The 15,906-nt window shown below is 37.9% G+C and overlaps 1 protein-coding gene across 1 annotated transcript; it reads right to left on the minus strand.

Annotated features, from left to right (window-relative positions):
- Positions 1–7,124: 7,124 nt before the first annotated feature.
- On the minus strand, positions 7,125–15,906 carry LOC146455652 (pyroglutamylated RF-amide peptide receptor-like). The gene is made up of 5 exons (XM_085094049.1): positions 15,834–15,906; positions 10,823–10,966; positions 10,052–10,319; positions 9,259–9,504; positions 7,125–8,385 (listed from the first exon to the last, which is right to left on the minus strand). The coding sequence occupies exons 2-5, from the start codon at positions 10,933–10,935 to the stop codon at positions 8,026–8,028; spliced, it is 987 nt and encodes a 328-aa protein (XP_084950175.1). The 5' UTR covers positions 10,936–10,966; positions 15,834–15,906; the 3' UTR covers positions 7,125–8,025.

Genomic DNA, 15,906 nt, shown 5'->3' on the forward strand with positions numbered 1-15,906 from the left:
GCAATTTGAATTTATCAAATTCATATGGCATCCGACGTGGAACGGTAGTTCCTTAAATAGTATTGCTTTTAGCTCTTGAATTTCTCAAAAGCAATTTGAATTTATCAAAAGCAATATTATTAGAATGACATGCGGTGAATTATACTTTACCTTTGGGAGAAATACAAACTTCCCTAAAAAGGTCAACATTTACTATGCTGAGAAGCCCACCATTTAAGCAAGAGCTTCCTTCAAGTGTTTTCTTAGCAACGTAATATGGTCCTCAGTCTTTTGGCGGTTGTTTTAGGTCATTATTATTGAAATGTATTAAGTTGCAAAGCTAAAAGAGTCCTCTGGACACAAACAAACAGACCTGGAAGTTTTGAAATAAGAGAAGACAAGCAAGCAAGACAGAGGGAACGAAAGCAAACGAGGAAGCACATAAGTAAGTAGGAAGCAGAAAAATTACAGCAGTATTCGCGTCATGTAGATGATTAAAAAATTCGTCAAATTGAAAAAAGTTGTTTACATTAAGTCCCCAGTCGTTTCTCATATTCTTAGTCTACGAGAGAAGCACGGCCGAAGGAAGCGCGAGGGAATCACCCCTCGCGCTCCCTTCGGTCACGCTTTTCGCATTCTTTCCCCAGCGTGCGAGACAACTGGGGACGGGCAGCATTAAGCGGTCGTTCAATCGAAAGGTTTTCATTTTTTGTTGTGAATTTAAATGCACTGTTTCATTCAGTGCTTGCAAACACGACGCAACTTGAAGAGTGGATATTACCTGTTGCTGACACGAATGTACATTCTGATCATGCCGTTTGAACCACAAAGTATGCACGACTGTGGTGTATAAGCTAATCATTAGCGCAGAGGAAATAAAAGTGTAGGACAACCACGCCATAAGGTTAGCCTTGTGCATCCACTGCTCAGGATACAGGCAAAATTTGTTATCCTTTCCATATGTCACTCTAGAAAACTGCGGGATATTCAGGACCAACGAGAAGAACCAAGAGCCAAGAATAATCATCTGAATGAGAAAAAGAGCACATAATTAAATTCATTACTTTCGATTGAGAATCGTAAAACCAAAACCCAAAACAGACAAAAATAGAGCAATGAATCAAAAAGCGTTTGAAGAAAATACATATAACCAGCGTCAAGCTCTGAAAAACAGGTGCGAGAAAGACACGATTGGTTTTAGTTTTGTTTCTCTTTGGTTGAAAAAGTGGCGCGGATTTTACAAACAAATCACAGATTTTGGCAAAGCAAAACCACACCAAACGCAAAATTACTTTTTCGACACTCAACTGAAAACTGCTCCAACCGTGACGGTGGCAGCGGCTTGTTGTAACGCCTTCAATGTTCAAGGACTCAACGCAGTCACAAGGGATACAATTAATAAAGCCAGTTTTGTGCTGTTGTCATTCAGTTGACCGCTCAGTTTCTTTTTATTCAATATTAAGCAAGTGGGTGGTTGGTGTAAAAATTACCAGTTAGATTAAAATTGATGCGACCTTGGAAATTTAGGCGAGTCGCAAACACATTTAGATGGCTGTAGTGACATACCTTGAGTTTGCGCATGGTTAGTTTTCCTTTGTTGGCATAGGGAAATAACACTGCAAAGTAGCGTTCAAATGCGATGGCGACCAGAGTGAAGATTGAAGAACGTACTCCGATCCATTGGAAGGCGCCGTTTCTCAACACACATACAATTTTCCCAGTAAATCCATCTGGGTGGGTGGCAATGTGCCTGTAAACCGCTCCGTTATATGAAATGTCGCGTAACTGATGTCCCCCACTGCCAGATTGACAAGCAGATAATTTATGGGAATTCTATAGGATTGAATGGTCAGACGTAGTGTCAAATAATACATAAATAGAAACAGAAATCCCTTTTAGGCGAATCCTTACTAAAACCGACAGGTGTTGTCCTCTCTGTCCTGTTGAGGTCGTTTATTTTTCATTCCTTTGTAAGATGGACACTTTTCTTCTTGACAACGAAACAAATGCAAGGTAAATTAATCCAGGTAAAGAAATGTTATAAAGTTAAAATAACTTGTTTGCCAAAGTAGGATATCGGTTGAACTTCATTTCTCAATATTTTTTACGCCAATCATTAAAAAAAAGACATTGTACTGTGATCTAGTGTCTCTTCTTAAATCAGTGTTTACCAATTTGGCTCTTTAGCCAACCTGCCTTTGGAAGATTCGATCCAGACCCTGGCTGAGAAAGTATTCGCTGACAGGGTTCGAAAGTATTGTGATAAGTTGTCACTGTGGAACTTATCAGCAATATTGTTTAGTTTTGGTATTCACATGTGCATGTACCTCATTTCCCGATGTTTCGTTATGATGGCACAGACCAGAGAGTTTCTAATGATACATGCTATGATAAGTATGGACGTCGCTGTTGTTATGGCAATATCAGCTGATCCATACATGATTGAAGGGTGTCCGTGTCAGTCACGTAATCTTTAAGGAAAAAACGAAATATATCAAGAAAGAAAAGGGAAACTGTTTTCATGAAGAAACATAATGAAAAGGAAAAGAGCTAATAAAAATGCAATGCAAATATTTCATAAGTGATATCAAGAGCGTTTATGATAGAATTAATAGAAACATGTGTAAGCCTTTTAACTTAAAAGCAAGGCCTTTTGCGTAAACTCGCTAATGGTGCCACAGAGATAAAACTGAAGTGTTTTTCTAGGCAGCTCAAATGGAAATTTCCTTGGTTTCCACGACGTGTTCGTGAATTTGCATTTTTACCGTATAGTGTGTTGAGAGAAATGTCAAAATTGGGAATTTAATTGTTAAGAAAGGCTTGTTTAGTTTTCACCTGTGCGCGCAACAAGCTTTACTTTCCATGGAGTCTTACATAAATGGACGGCTCTCTAACTCAAATAACCTTTCACTGGATCTAAACAATCCTAAACCGGTCTTGTCAATTGTCGTGTGAGGCTTTGGTGAGAATTTCATGAGATGCTTTGAGGCGTTTTCAGCAGCTGTCTACTATTAAATTTAGTCAGGTTGTTTTTCACGTTTTGAAAACTTATGCTTGCCATTTTCAAAGGACGTGTTTCGAATGATATTAAGACAATAGATTTGAGACAATTGCATTGGAATAAAACCGTCATTTTCTCCTATCGATTAACTTTTTTTCTTTTTGACTCTTGTGTTCCCTCATCGGCTGCATTGTTCTCTCACCGACATTAATGCACTCTCTCACGTCATTTGACATTCGCTCTCAACAACATTCATTCACTCACACATCAACTCTCATGCTCTCCTATCAACTTTCATCAAGTTTCTCGTTCTCTCATAAACTCTCACGCGCTTTCACTTACTTTCATGGTGGTCATCAACTCCATATGCCCTCACGTCAACTTTCATACGTTCTCATCTATCAAAGGGAGCATCAGTTATCATCATCTTTCATACGCTCTTTCATAAACTCTCAAGCGCTCTCGCATCAATTTTCGGCATACCCTTTAATCGACTCTCATGCTCTTATATTAACGCTCTCCTGATTTCCCCTGCGCTTCACTTGACTCTCACTCGCTTTCACCAACTCCCACACGCCTCTTTCTTTTTCGTCGACCTTCGTGCGTTCTCTGGACCCTATGCTCTCTCAAAGACTTAATTTAATGTTCTAAACTTTAAGCACTTTCATCTGAACTCTGATGCGCCTATATCACATATCATGCACTATCGACGACTCCAATGTTCGCTCTTCCTCCCCCATACCCTCTTTTAAACGTTGACTTACCTGGGAAATAAGGGGAGAAACTTCTAGTCCATTACTCCGCTTAAACTGGGCATCAAAGAAAAGTGAAATAAATATACAAGACTGAGTTGTAATTACTGCTTCACAGGTGTTATTTAAGGATGCATTTTGCTCAGGTAAGGGTCTGTTTAAGATGTTGAATTTCTGTTTAATAGGTTTGATTCGACCATTAACCCCACAAAACAATATTTGTATGTTGACATTCTTTTTCTTTCCATTCATTGGAGACTGTTGATGTTAATTACCCTCAGATCGAACAGTAAATATTTCAGGAAGAAGGTGCTTTTGAATATTACTCCGTTGACGTTAATTATTCTCACATCGAAATAGTACTGAAATAGTTCAGCAAAAAGGGGTTTGTTTTTAACCACATTTTAATGTTAAAACATCTTCACACTCATACGTATATCTCTCTATTAGATAAAAATAACTGTTTCTTACCTGCACACTTTGATTGAAGTACAAGATAATGCCGACCTCTCTTGCTTGTCAGTATTTAACAATTATTCCACAAGCGCGCGTTGAATATGAGATGATAGATAGCCAACGACGCGCGTAGCGCCGAGTTGGCTTTAATCATCTCATATCAAACAAGTGCGAGTGGAATAATTGTTTTATTAAAAAAATCAAGAAATATTGCTGGATTTTCCTGATTTCGGGCCGCAAGTACAAGTAAAAGACAATTTAATAGTCGCTATTTCTCGGGCATGGTATAATGCCTCATATACCATGGCCTCTAAGCCAATCAAATCGCTCGATTACTTTATACAATGATCCAGTTTTTAATGAAAAGAGTTTATCTCTGACTTCAGGTAACAGTTTTAATCGAGGAAACGATGTTTGCAGTCTTTACCAAATTTATGAGGTCATGATAAAAGTCAACACTGTTCTTTCTTTAATTACTTCGACTGAAAGAGGCTTCTGGTGAAGTTGTTATTTGTTTCCGATTTTCCTGTGGCTGTTGTGCCAAACGCAAAATTTATTTTTGGCTGAGGTCGAAATGGACTAAGGGAAACTGGACAGAAGGAAATACTCCTGTATGGTTTTCAGAAAGCATCGATTTTTAAAGGATGCATTTTGGAATTCATTGTTCTGCTTTTTACCGATTAGAATCATATTTGCTTGACGTATAATCTTTAATTTTATACTGAAATCCTAATGACGTTGCCCAGTTCAACGGGGACGACGACTGGAAAGACGGGAAGATGGTGTTCGACTTCTAGAGAAACCTGTGACGTTTGGGCGCAAAGTAGCAAAACGTAATAATGCGTTTATCTATGTCAAGACTCTTTTGATTTGAAGTATTTCTTTCCTAAGTTCTTGGTTAGTGGCAAATCGAACGCCAGCTCTGTTTGTTTGGTCTACGATAACGTTTTAATAAATCGTTTAGCACATTTTAGGTTAATTCTGTTACTAATTGTTTTCTCCACATTCGTTACAATGTATTTGGGACGAAATAGTTTTGAAATCATTAACGTTTTCTAATTTGGAGCTCATAGAGTACAAAATTCATTTGGAAATTTAATTTTCTCTTTTTTTTCTTTTTTTCATGCTATCTGTCGCTTCAATTCGCTTTAATCAGATCAGAGAGCACACCTCTTTTGAACACTTACCCTTGAAACGTGGCCTTACTGTGTTATTTCTCTAAGTACTGTGTTGTTTCTCTAAGTAGTGTTATTTGGTGACTGGGTATGCTGTGGTTCTCTATCAGGGTGATTCCTCATTTGAAGTGAATTGGAACGACAGCATATCATTATCCGGAGCTTCTCTCTAAACCGTTGGTTTATTAGAGCATATGCAAATGGATTGACAGCGGCATTGAACATGATCAGGGTATGAGTCACGGAGAAACCATCAGGACTGAGACTGTAGAAGGCCACATCGGCAAAGATGTGAAGTGTTAGATCTATCACCCAACAGATTCCAAAGATGGCGCTTACGGTCACAACCATCGAAGTGACTCGCTTCCGTAACCTTAACACACACTGTATATAGATGTATGAGATAACATTGGTGAAATTTGGTCACCTATAATCTGATCTTGACTTAAAGGTTCTAAGTGTGCTTTTAGAGTAAGTCGTTGAGAACGAATTAAGCAATTGAAGCAAGTGAACAGAAAAGTCAACAAGGAAATGGAAGTAATAAAAACCTAATACTGGAATTCTGCTTCTTGTTCTTAGAAAGAGACAGAAATATTCCTACTAAGTGAATTAGCCATATTTGATCATAAGATCACTGTAATGGTCTGTTTTATTAAAGGAGCAACGTTAGGATATTCACAACCACTTGATGTAAAATGTTTCATTTTATGTTTCTTTAAAAATTGTTAAGCGCTGTTAAGCGCCACTGGGCTACATGGAAATGGCGCTATAGAAATAAAGCATTATTGTTATTATAATTATAATAATAATAATAATAATAATAATAATAATAATAATAATAATAATAATAATAATAATAATAATAATTATTATTATTATTATTATTATTATTATGAACCTGAATTATGTTTTTAATATTTGTTCATGCGCAACAAGACTTAGTGATTTTTCCAGAAATTCATCCGGGAAAAAGTTGATGTATTTGATAAGTGTTCAGTGATAATCATGTTACCATGTCAACTGTGGCTGGCCGAAGCCGTCGCCGCCAAGAACACGAAGATTAGAAGCCACAGGATGAATGCTCTTTTATTATTCAAAACGAAATACGAGGGAAGATGGACAAATTACATGTGATTCAAACTGAAAAAGCAATGGAAAAACTACGCGGAATGAACAAACCGTAAACAATTTAGAGTAATACTTACTAAACTGTAGCGTTAAAAAACTTCAAAGTAAAATAAAATGACGAATAATGCTAAACCGGCTAAGCAGAGAAACGACGCAATCCAAAACTTGTAACAATAAACCACGCTGAAAAAAATTCAGCTGATATACCGACGCGGTATGCAAATGTAACTAGCACCAAGTTCCTGTGAACTCCCTAAGGCAACCTGAATGATTTGAAGGTCTTAGGCGCTACATCAACTAATCTTTGACAGGCCGTTTCTAAAGAAAATGGAAAATCCTATTTTTCAATAAAGAAAAAATGATTTTCTTATACACGAAGCAATCTTTATGTTTTCAGTTTATATTAGTGTTTTCTACTGGTTTTGATTACTTTTTTTTTACTGAAGTTTTGGGAAGTCCAAGACGGCGGATACAAGATGACCACCATTTGACATTTATGATATAATTACCACCTAATGTGACGTCATTACTTTTTGTTGTGGGTCTCAAAGGAAACATAGCTTTAATGGTCGCTGAGTTATGGGGGTGGGGGGGGGGGGATATGTCCCACCCCCCCGGACCAATAAGGCGAAAAAAAGCCCCGTCAGGATTGGATTAACGTTTTAAGGAATTTTGTTGGGGGTAGGCCCAGGAATTCATGCTATCATCGACACAGAATGCTGGAGCCTATCGAGACTGTTTTAACGGGAGCTGACTGCTGTCCTGATTGTGCATTTAAGATGCCATGAAACACTAGCTTGTAACACTTATGCATGGTCATTGCAACAGTTTGCCAGAAAATGAAGGAGGCCTTTACTGGATATTCATTGATTGTTAGGAGTTAGTTCTATCACACTAACTTTATTTGTGACATTTGAACAGTTTTACAATGGTATTTTAAATATAACAGCAAGCTAGTGTTATAGCTGTATACGTACTGGATTAAATGGCAGATCTTAGGTAACGTATTTGTAGTGCTTGGTTTCAGCCTTCTTTCGTCAATTGTACATTTTCTCTCCTACAACTTTGCTGAAAATAGCGTAACTCTAAAACTTCAGTTGATTGAAGATCTTCCTTACTAAAGCTATGTTTAAACAAAAACAGTTCTACCATTTGGCGACCAGAACTAAAGATCAATCAATTTTGTGATTTAAAAAAGATTTAACGGAACCGTCTTTTAGATGGCAACCGTACTTCAACATGAATTTCTGATAAATTCACCACAGAATTTTAACAATTTAAGAAAAACGAAAAAATTTAATTTGGGACAAGATAGTAAAGTTTGGAAACAACATCAAAACAGCCAAGTTTACGTTGTGTGGCTTGGCCTATGGATATACCAAAGTTCAAGCAAAAATCCACTTTTCTTTCTTGGTCTTGACGAAAACAACACCGAAAATAAATAAATAAATAAATAAATAAATAAATAAATAAATAAATAAATAAATAAATAAATAAATAAATAAAGGGTTAGGCGCAATTTTTCCCAAGCATATTACTCTATGGAATTTGTTAAGGTTTTGCCAGTCGGTCGGCTGGAGATGTTGTTGGCCATCTCGATGCCCAGTTGTTTCCTTGAGGGAAGAACTCTTGCAGGAGATGAACACGAACAGCAACATAATAGTATCTTTATCTTTTGTCTGAATCGTTGGCTTATGAGAGCATATGCAAAGGGATTGACAGCGGCATTAAACATCAGCATTGTGTGAGCAATGGGAATTGCATAAGGACTGAGCTTGTAAGTGCCAAAGATATCTATGCAATGGAGTATGGCGTCAGTATTCCAGCAGATTCCAAAGATAGCGCTGACTGTTAAAACCATCAAGGTGACTCGCCTCCGTACCTTTAAAACACCCTGCGTAGAGACAGATGCCATTCAAAATGGTCATATTTGTGCAAGAGCCTTTTTCAGTATACAGCAGACTTTGAAAGTTGAGGTTTATAGTTCCTATTAAATTTAGGTAGCTACATTAAGTAAATAGAAACGGTATTCCGACAAATTCTTATATTCCTGTCATATGGCATCCAACGGGGAACGGTAGTTCCGTAAATAATATTGCTTTTAGCTCTTGAATTTCTCAATTCTAGAATGACATGCGATGGATTGTACTTTACCTTGGGGAGAAATACAAACTTCCCTGAAAAGGTCAATGTTTACCATGCTGAGAAGCCCACTGTTTAAGCAAGAACTTCTTTGAAGTGCTTTCTTAGCAACGTAATACGGTCCTCAGTCTTTTGACGGTTGTTTCGGGTCAATGTTATTGCAATGTATTTAGTTGCAGAGCTAAAGGAGTCCTTGGGACGCAAACAAACAGGCCTGGAAGTTTTGAAGTAAAAGAAGATAGCAAGCAAGACAGAGGGAACGAAAGCAAACGTAAGTAACGTAAGTAGGAAGCAGATAAATACAGCAGCATTTGCGTCATGTAGATAATTGAAAAATTCGTCAAATTGAAAAAAGTTATTTACATTAAGCCCTGATTCGTCCCCAGTCGTTTCTCATCCTCTCAGTCTACGAGAGATGTGCGGCCGAAGGGAGCGCGACGGGATCACCCATCGCGCTCCCTTCGGTCACGCTTTTCTCATTCTGTCCCCAGCGTGCGAGACGTCTGGGGACGGGCAGCATTAAGCGGTCGTTCAATCGAAAGGTTTTCGTTTTTTGTAGTGAATTTAAATGCACCGTTTCATTCAGTGCTTGTAAGCACGACGCAGCTTGAAAGGTGGATATTACCTGTTGCTGACTTGACTGTACATTCTGATCATGCCGTTTGAACCACAAAGTATGCACGACTCTGGAGTATAAGCCAATCATTAGCGCAGAGGAAATAAAAGTGTAGGACAACCACGCCATAAGGGTAGCCTTGTGCATCCACTGCTCAGGATGCAGGCAAAATATGTTATCCTTTACATATCTCACTCTAGAAAACTGCGAGATATTCAGGACCAACGAGAAGAACCAAGAGCCAAGAACAATCACCTAAAAGAGAAAAAGAGCACGTAATTAAATTCATTTCTTTCGATTGAGAATCGTAAAACCAAAACCATAAACAGACAAAAATAGCGCAATGAATCAATAAGCATTTGAAGAAAATACATGTAACCGGCGTCAAGTTCTGAAAAACAGATGCGAAAAACACACGATTGGTTTTAGCTTTGTTTCTCTTTGGTTGAAAAAGTAGCGCGAATTTGCAAACAAATCGCAGATCTTAGCAAAGCAAAACCACACCAAACGCAAAATTACTTTTTCGACACTCAACTGAAAACTGCTCCAACCGTGGCGATGGCAGGGGCTTGTTGTAACGCCTTCATTGTTCAAGTACTCAACGCAGTCACAAGAGATACAATTAATAAAGCCAGTTTTGTGTTGTTGTCATTAAGTTGACTGCTCAGTTTCTTTTTATAAAGTTTATTCAATATTTAGCAAGTGGGTGGTTGGTGTAAAAATTACCAGTAAGATTAAAAGTGATGCAACTTTGGAAATTTAGGCGAGTCGCAAACACATTTAGATAGCCGTAGTGACATACCTTCAGTTTGCGGATGGTTAGTTTTCCTTTGTTGGCATAGGGAAATAACACTGCAAAGTAGCGTTCAAATGCGATGGCGACCAGAGTGAAGATTGAAGAACGTGCTCCAATCCATTGGAAGGCGCCGTTTCTCAACAAACATACAATTTTTCCAGTGAATCCATCTGGGTGGGTGGCAATGTGCCTGTAAACCAGCTCCGTTATATGAAATGTTGCGTAAACGATGTCCCCCACAGCCAGATTGACAAGCAGATAATTTATGGGAATTCTATAGGATTGAGTGATCAGACTTTGTGTCAAATAATACATAAATAAAAACCGAAATCCCTTTTAGGCGAATTCTTACTAAAACCCACATATGTTGTCCTCTCCGCCCTGCTGAGGTCGTTTATTTTTCATCCCTAGTATGTAAGATTAACACTTTTCTTTTTGACAACGAACCAAATGCAAGGTAAACTAATTCAGGGAAAGAAATGTTATAAAGTTAAAAAAAAACTTGTTTGCCAAAGTAGGATATCGGCTGAACTTTATTTCTCAATGTCTTTTACGTCAGTCATTGAAAAAGAGAAGACATTGTACTGTGATCTAGTGTTTCTTCTTGATTTAGTGTTTACCAACTTGGCTCTTTAGCCAACCTGCCTTTTGGAAGATTCGATCCACACCCTGGCTGAGAAAGTATTCTCTGAGAGGGTTTGAAAGTATCGTGGTAACTTTTCACTGTGGATCTTGTTAGCAATATTGTTTGATTTCGGTATTCACAAGTGGTTGTACCTCATTTCCCGATTTCTCTTTATGATGGCACAGACCAAAGAGTTTCCAATGATACATGTTATGATGAGTATGGACGTCACTGTTGTTATGGCAATGTCGGCTGATCCATACATGATTGAATGGTGTCAGTGTCGCACACGCAATCTTTAATGAAAAAGAAAAAACATACCAAGAAAGTAAAGGGAAACTGTTTTCATGAAGAAACATAATGAATAGGAAAAGAGCTGAAAAAATGCAATGCAAATATTTCATAAGTGATCTCATGAGCGTTCATGATAGAATTGATAGAAACATGTCTAAGCTTTTTAACTTAAAAGCAAGCTCATTTGACAACGGGTAGCGAATTTTCTAGGGGATAATGGTGCCACAAAGATAAAACTGACGTGTTTTTCTAAGCAGCTCAAATGGAAATTTCCTTGGTTTCCACGACGTGTTTGTGAATTTGCCTTTTTACCGTATAGTGTGTAAAGAGAAATGTCAAAATTCGGAGATTAATTGTTAAGAAAGGCTTGTTTAATTTCACCTGCGTTAGCACCAAGCTTTACCCTCCACAAAGTCTTACATAGATGGACATCTCTCTAACTCAAATAACTATTTCACTGGATTTGAACAATCGTAAACCGGTCTTGTCAATTGTGGTGTGAGGCTTGAGCATTTCATAAGGTGCTTTATAATTTGGGACGTTTCTTCTAAATATTTGGTTCACTATCAAATTACCGCAGGTTTATTTTTCACGTTTCTTCAATTTAGGAAACCTTTTGTTTACCATTCTCAAGGGACGTGCCATACGATAAATATTCGTGGAGAACATTTTGTGTTGATCATGTGCTCCACAGGCACAAATTTTAAACACCCCATGTATTCTGGGCCACAACCAAACATTTTTCCTGTGTTATCCTTTTGTTAACGTTGCTTACAGACTAGAATTATTTCCGTAGGAGGAATATTCACTGAGTTATGAATTGTTTTGAACATTTTGTGTTGGATTAGAGTAATTCATTCGCAACGCATATTGACGATGGGCGTTGAACGCTTAAATATTACGGTCCACAACAAAACATTTCTTATCCTGTTTTCTCCTTTTGCACGGTTTTATTTAGAGAGTATAATTATTTCTGTACGACGAATATTTACAGAGTAGTGAATTTTCAAATATTTTTAATCCGAGCGACCAAATTTCACGCGTGAAAGCATTATCACGTGGTGGACGACGCGCAAGCCGTTTCAAATTATTTCTTTTTTTCGTGCAACAATCGTTTATCTTATTTCCTTCTTCTACGAATTTGAAACTTTACACAAATACATTAATCGTTTCGATAGGACAAATACACTTGGAAAACTTCATTTTTTCATCCACGACTATTTAATTTATAGTCTCAAACGTCATAGGAATTCAGCGTTGTGATCTCGCAGGTTCGACAAGGACAAGTTGTTCAAAATATTTTCCGCTGACAAGTAGTTTGCTTCATATGTGCTAAAAATTGATATAACCTCAGAACGGACGAGGAATTTCTAAGGTTATTACGTTCAAACGATAAGCAGACTTAGAAAAATGCTATTAAAAAGAAATTGTGGAACTCCCCTTTTAGGTTTGGCTAAATATATACTCATTAATTCATCTCATCCACAAAAATAATCTTGTGAGACTTTGCCAAGAATTTCATGAGCTACTTTAACACGTTTTCCTCTAAATATTTTACAGTCGACCAGCAAATTATCTCAGCCGTTCTGACCGTTCTCATGTCCTCTACCCAACTCCTAAAGCGTTCACCTTAATCCGCCAGCGCTAAGGTTGACTTTCACTCGCTTTCATCAACTCCCATACCTTTTCTTCGCTTTCGTCAACCTTCGTCTACTTTGGCAATCCTCATGCGTTCTGTCTGTCATTTACTTTCCATAACTTTTTAAGCGCTTTCATCTGAACTCTGATGCGCTATATATCGCGTATTGGGCTCTATTTTGGAAGGATCGGTCGTGAAATGGTCCACCGATAATCAATCCGCAGCCAGAACAATCCAGGTCGGAAGCATGAAATTTGATCTGCACAGATTAGCTACCAAAATTTAACTTTCCAGCTCTGTGCAAGCCATCAAATCCAGCTCGATATTCAGTGGGTGCCCGGCACTGATAATGAGAAGGCAGATCATATTACCTGTCTTATAGACATTGATGATTGGCAATTGACTGTAGAGTTCTTTTAACTCGTCGATCGTCTCTGGGGACCCACATAATTGATTGTTTTGCCAACATCTACAATGCCAAACTGCCCAGGTACTTTTCGCCTTACGAGAACCCAGGTGCCTTAGGTATCGATTTTTTCGTGCAAAATCTCCAATCGGAAAATTGTTTAGTTGTTCCTCCGGTGGGACTCATTGCTAGAGCCCTGCACTATTGGTGTTCAAGAAGCTAATGCCAGTGTGGTGGTTCCGTTTTGGCCTTTGATAACCAACAGGTACAGGTAGTTCATCAAAGCTTCAGCTAAAAGCTTAATGGTTCAAGAAATTTTAATTCTCTTTTGGGGTCTGTTCGTTTTAAAGGCAGTTTTGTCGGTATAAGGTGCGAGTTTACTTAACATTGTCCCAAAGAACGAGCTTGAGTCTCATCGACTGGTTGATGTCAAACACCAGGCTGCCTGTTCTGTTTGGTCTCCCGCTGGAGTATAACACCACAAGAATGAGACACAGTCTATGATAAATGAGGAATTGGCGCTGGCCAAGCATGAATCAAAAGGCGCGAATGATAAATACTTGCTATTAAACAAGACACATTTTTGAGAGGCTTTAAAATATCTTTTGTGTGTCTGTTTCGTTATTGTTCTCAATAAGTCGTTTGTATGGTGCAAGTAGTTGTAGGCAACAGCAGAAATTTAAGCGTACAACTGACTGAACACAAACGAGCAACTAGAAATGATGATATCAACAATCACATTGCTGAGCACCATTTACAAACGAACCACAGAATCGACTGGGACTCTACCAAGTGCATTACCTACAGTACAAATTACTATCAACGACTCACTGTTTACCAACTTAGAACAAACGCCACTCAACCATTGCCTACAACTACCTGCACCATACAAACGACTTATTGACAACAACAACGAAACAGACACACAATAGACATTTTACTAACAATAGACCCACAGATTTTTTTGACTAACAAAAGACGGATCGAAACGCACCAATCACTTTTTACAGTCTTCACAGCCTATAACATCACGGCTTACTGACAAACGACCAATAACATCTCGACTTCGTTGACCAATCAGGTTTACAAACAGAGACATATATACCACCCACTGATGTTTCACAATTCACTTTACTCTAAAGATGACTTCCGCTCAGGTTGTCGAAACGTCAGTCAAAGTCATCACAAACAGTCAAGGTTTTTTTGGTTTGTTGGCTGGTTGGGTAGTCAGTTTGCTTTTCCAGTGGTCGTTCAGTTACTTAGTTCTTTGTAATCAGTTCCAATTTTCTTAGCATGCCTGACATTTTTTAATGCATCATTCACAAGAGTTGATTGGCGATAATGTTGAACTTAGCAGTGACTTCAAAGACCTACAAAAAATATTGTCATTGCATAGAACAACTAGGATTATTACAAATTAGGGCAACGTGTTATTGGAGTTTGCAATAGGAATGTGACTACAAAGACGACAGTTACAAGAGTTGATTGATGATAATAATGGACAAACCAGTCATTTCCATGAGCTTCAATAAATATGTCATGTGTTATGTCAACAACTCGGATTATTACAAATTATGGTGATGTGTTATTAGAATTTGCGATAGGTATGTTAGTACAAAAATGACAACCATATTACATATTACAACAGGTCATTGCAATTCATAGCCAATGTTTTGTAGGTGAATCATTGAGTCGAAGAAACCATTTTACTGTATGATTTCTTTGCACTGTATACTACCATGAGTCTTTTATCAACATACCTTTGGAAGAAACGATTCAGGACCTGTCTAAGAAAGCACTGACAGACAAAATTAGAGGAAGGCCTTGTGGTAGCTTAGCATCAGTTTAAATTTACTCTCCATTTATATACCTTATTTCTCGATTTAAAATCGAGGGCTTCTTAGAGGTAGCTTAGATGCATACCATTCAAACAGATAAAATGCAATGGCCAATGAAGCACTGGTTTCCATGAGGCGACCACAATTGCTTTCCATTTAACAAAACATGGAAAACATGGAATGATAAAAACAGTTCATAAGAAGAATTCTTTGAATTCCACCTGCTTCTCTCATACGCTTGCAAATGACTTTCAACCTGCATAAATTTTCTCCACAGATCGATGGGACGTCAAACTCTAGGCTCTGCAGATCTTCAAATAGTATACCCTTTCAATGAATTCGAACAGCGAACTCTTCTCAATTGCCTTCTGAGACTTTCCTGAGAATTCCACGAGCTTTTTTCTTGATGTTTTCGTCCGTATGTTTGATAGTCTACAGCAAATTATTTCAGGTCGTTGGCACGGTTTCAAAACGGAAGGTTTGTTTTATGGCCAATGTGACAACAAAATTTCCGAAGGCGTCCTCTGGAATAAGATTGTTATTGAAGTGCCAACCATTTTTACCGTTTTCTATTATTTTCAGATAACGAGAGAGAACGGATCTATATAAGTATACCCATTTAAATGACCTTTGTTCCATTGCGTATTTTTAGATTTTATGTTTAGTACTGAATTTCATGCGCCCGACTTAGGCTGTTTGATGTTTAATGAGTAGAACTCTAGAATAAACCAGTTTATATGATACAAAAAGCACAAAATATCAAGGCGAATGGCTGAGAAGTCAAAAGAATATTCGGAAAGACAATCCACTCAATATCTACTCTCTAAAATTTCCACGATGAAAACCTTTGCGTATGTGCTGTTTGCGTGGCGTGAAACCAATATTCAGATATTTGGTAGCAAATATCACGGCGTATTAAACTTAACATTTTGTGTTATTGAAATGCCTTAAACTAAAACAAGTAGAGAGAAAACGGATTAAATTACCTGATCTATAAAGTGATACAACTGTAGTCCACTGCTGTTGTTGAACTAACCACAGCTACAAACAGGCTTATTT

This window comes from Pavona decussata, unplaced genomic scaffold (assembly GCF_977016875.1).
Source record: "Pavona decussata unplaced genomic scaffold, jaPavDecu1.1 SCAFFOLD_272, whole genome shotgun sequence".
In the NCBI taxonomy this organism is placed as follows: Eukaryota; Metazoa; Cnidaria; class Anthozoa; order Scleractinia; family Agariciidae; genus Pavona; species Pavona decussata.

Coding starts and splice junctions, on each gene's coding strand:
- LOC146455652 (XM_085094049.1), bottom strand. CDS start 10,935: ATGTATGGATCAGCCGACATTGCCATAACAACAGTGACGTCCATACTC. Junction 9,505..10,051: donor TAACCATCCGCAAACTGAAG/GTATGTCACTAC, acceptor TTTCTCTTTTAG/GTGATTGTTCTTGGCTCTTG. Junction 8,386..9,258: donor TACAGTCAAGTCAGCAACAG/GTAATATCCACC, acceptor GTCTCTACGCAG/GGTGTTTTAAAGGTACGGAG.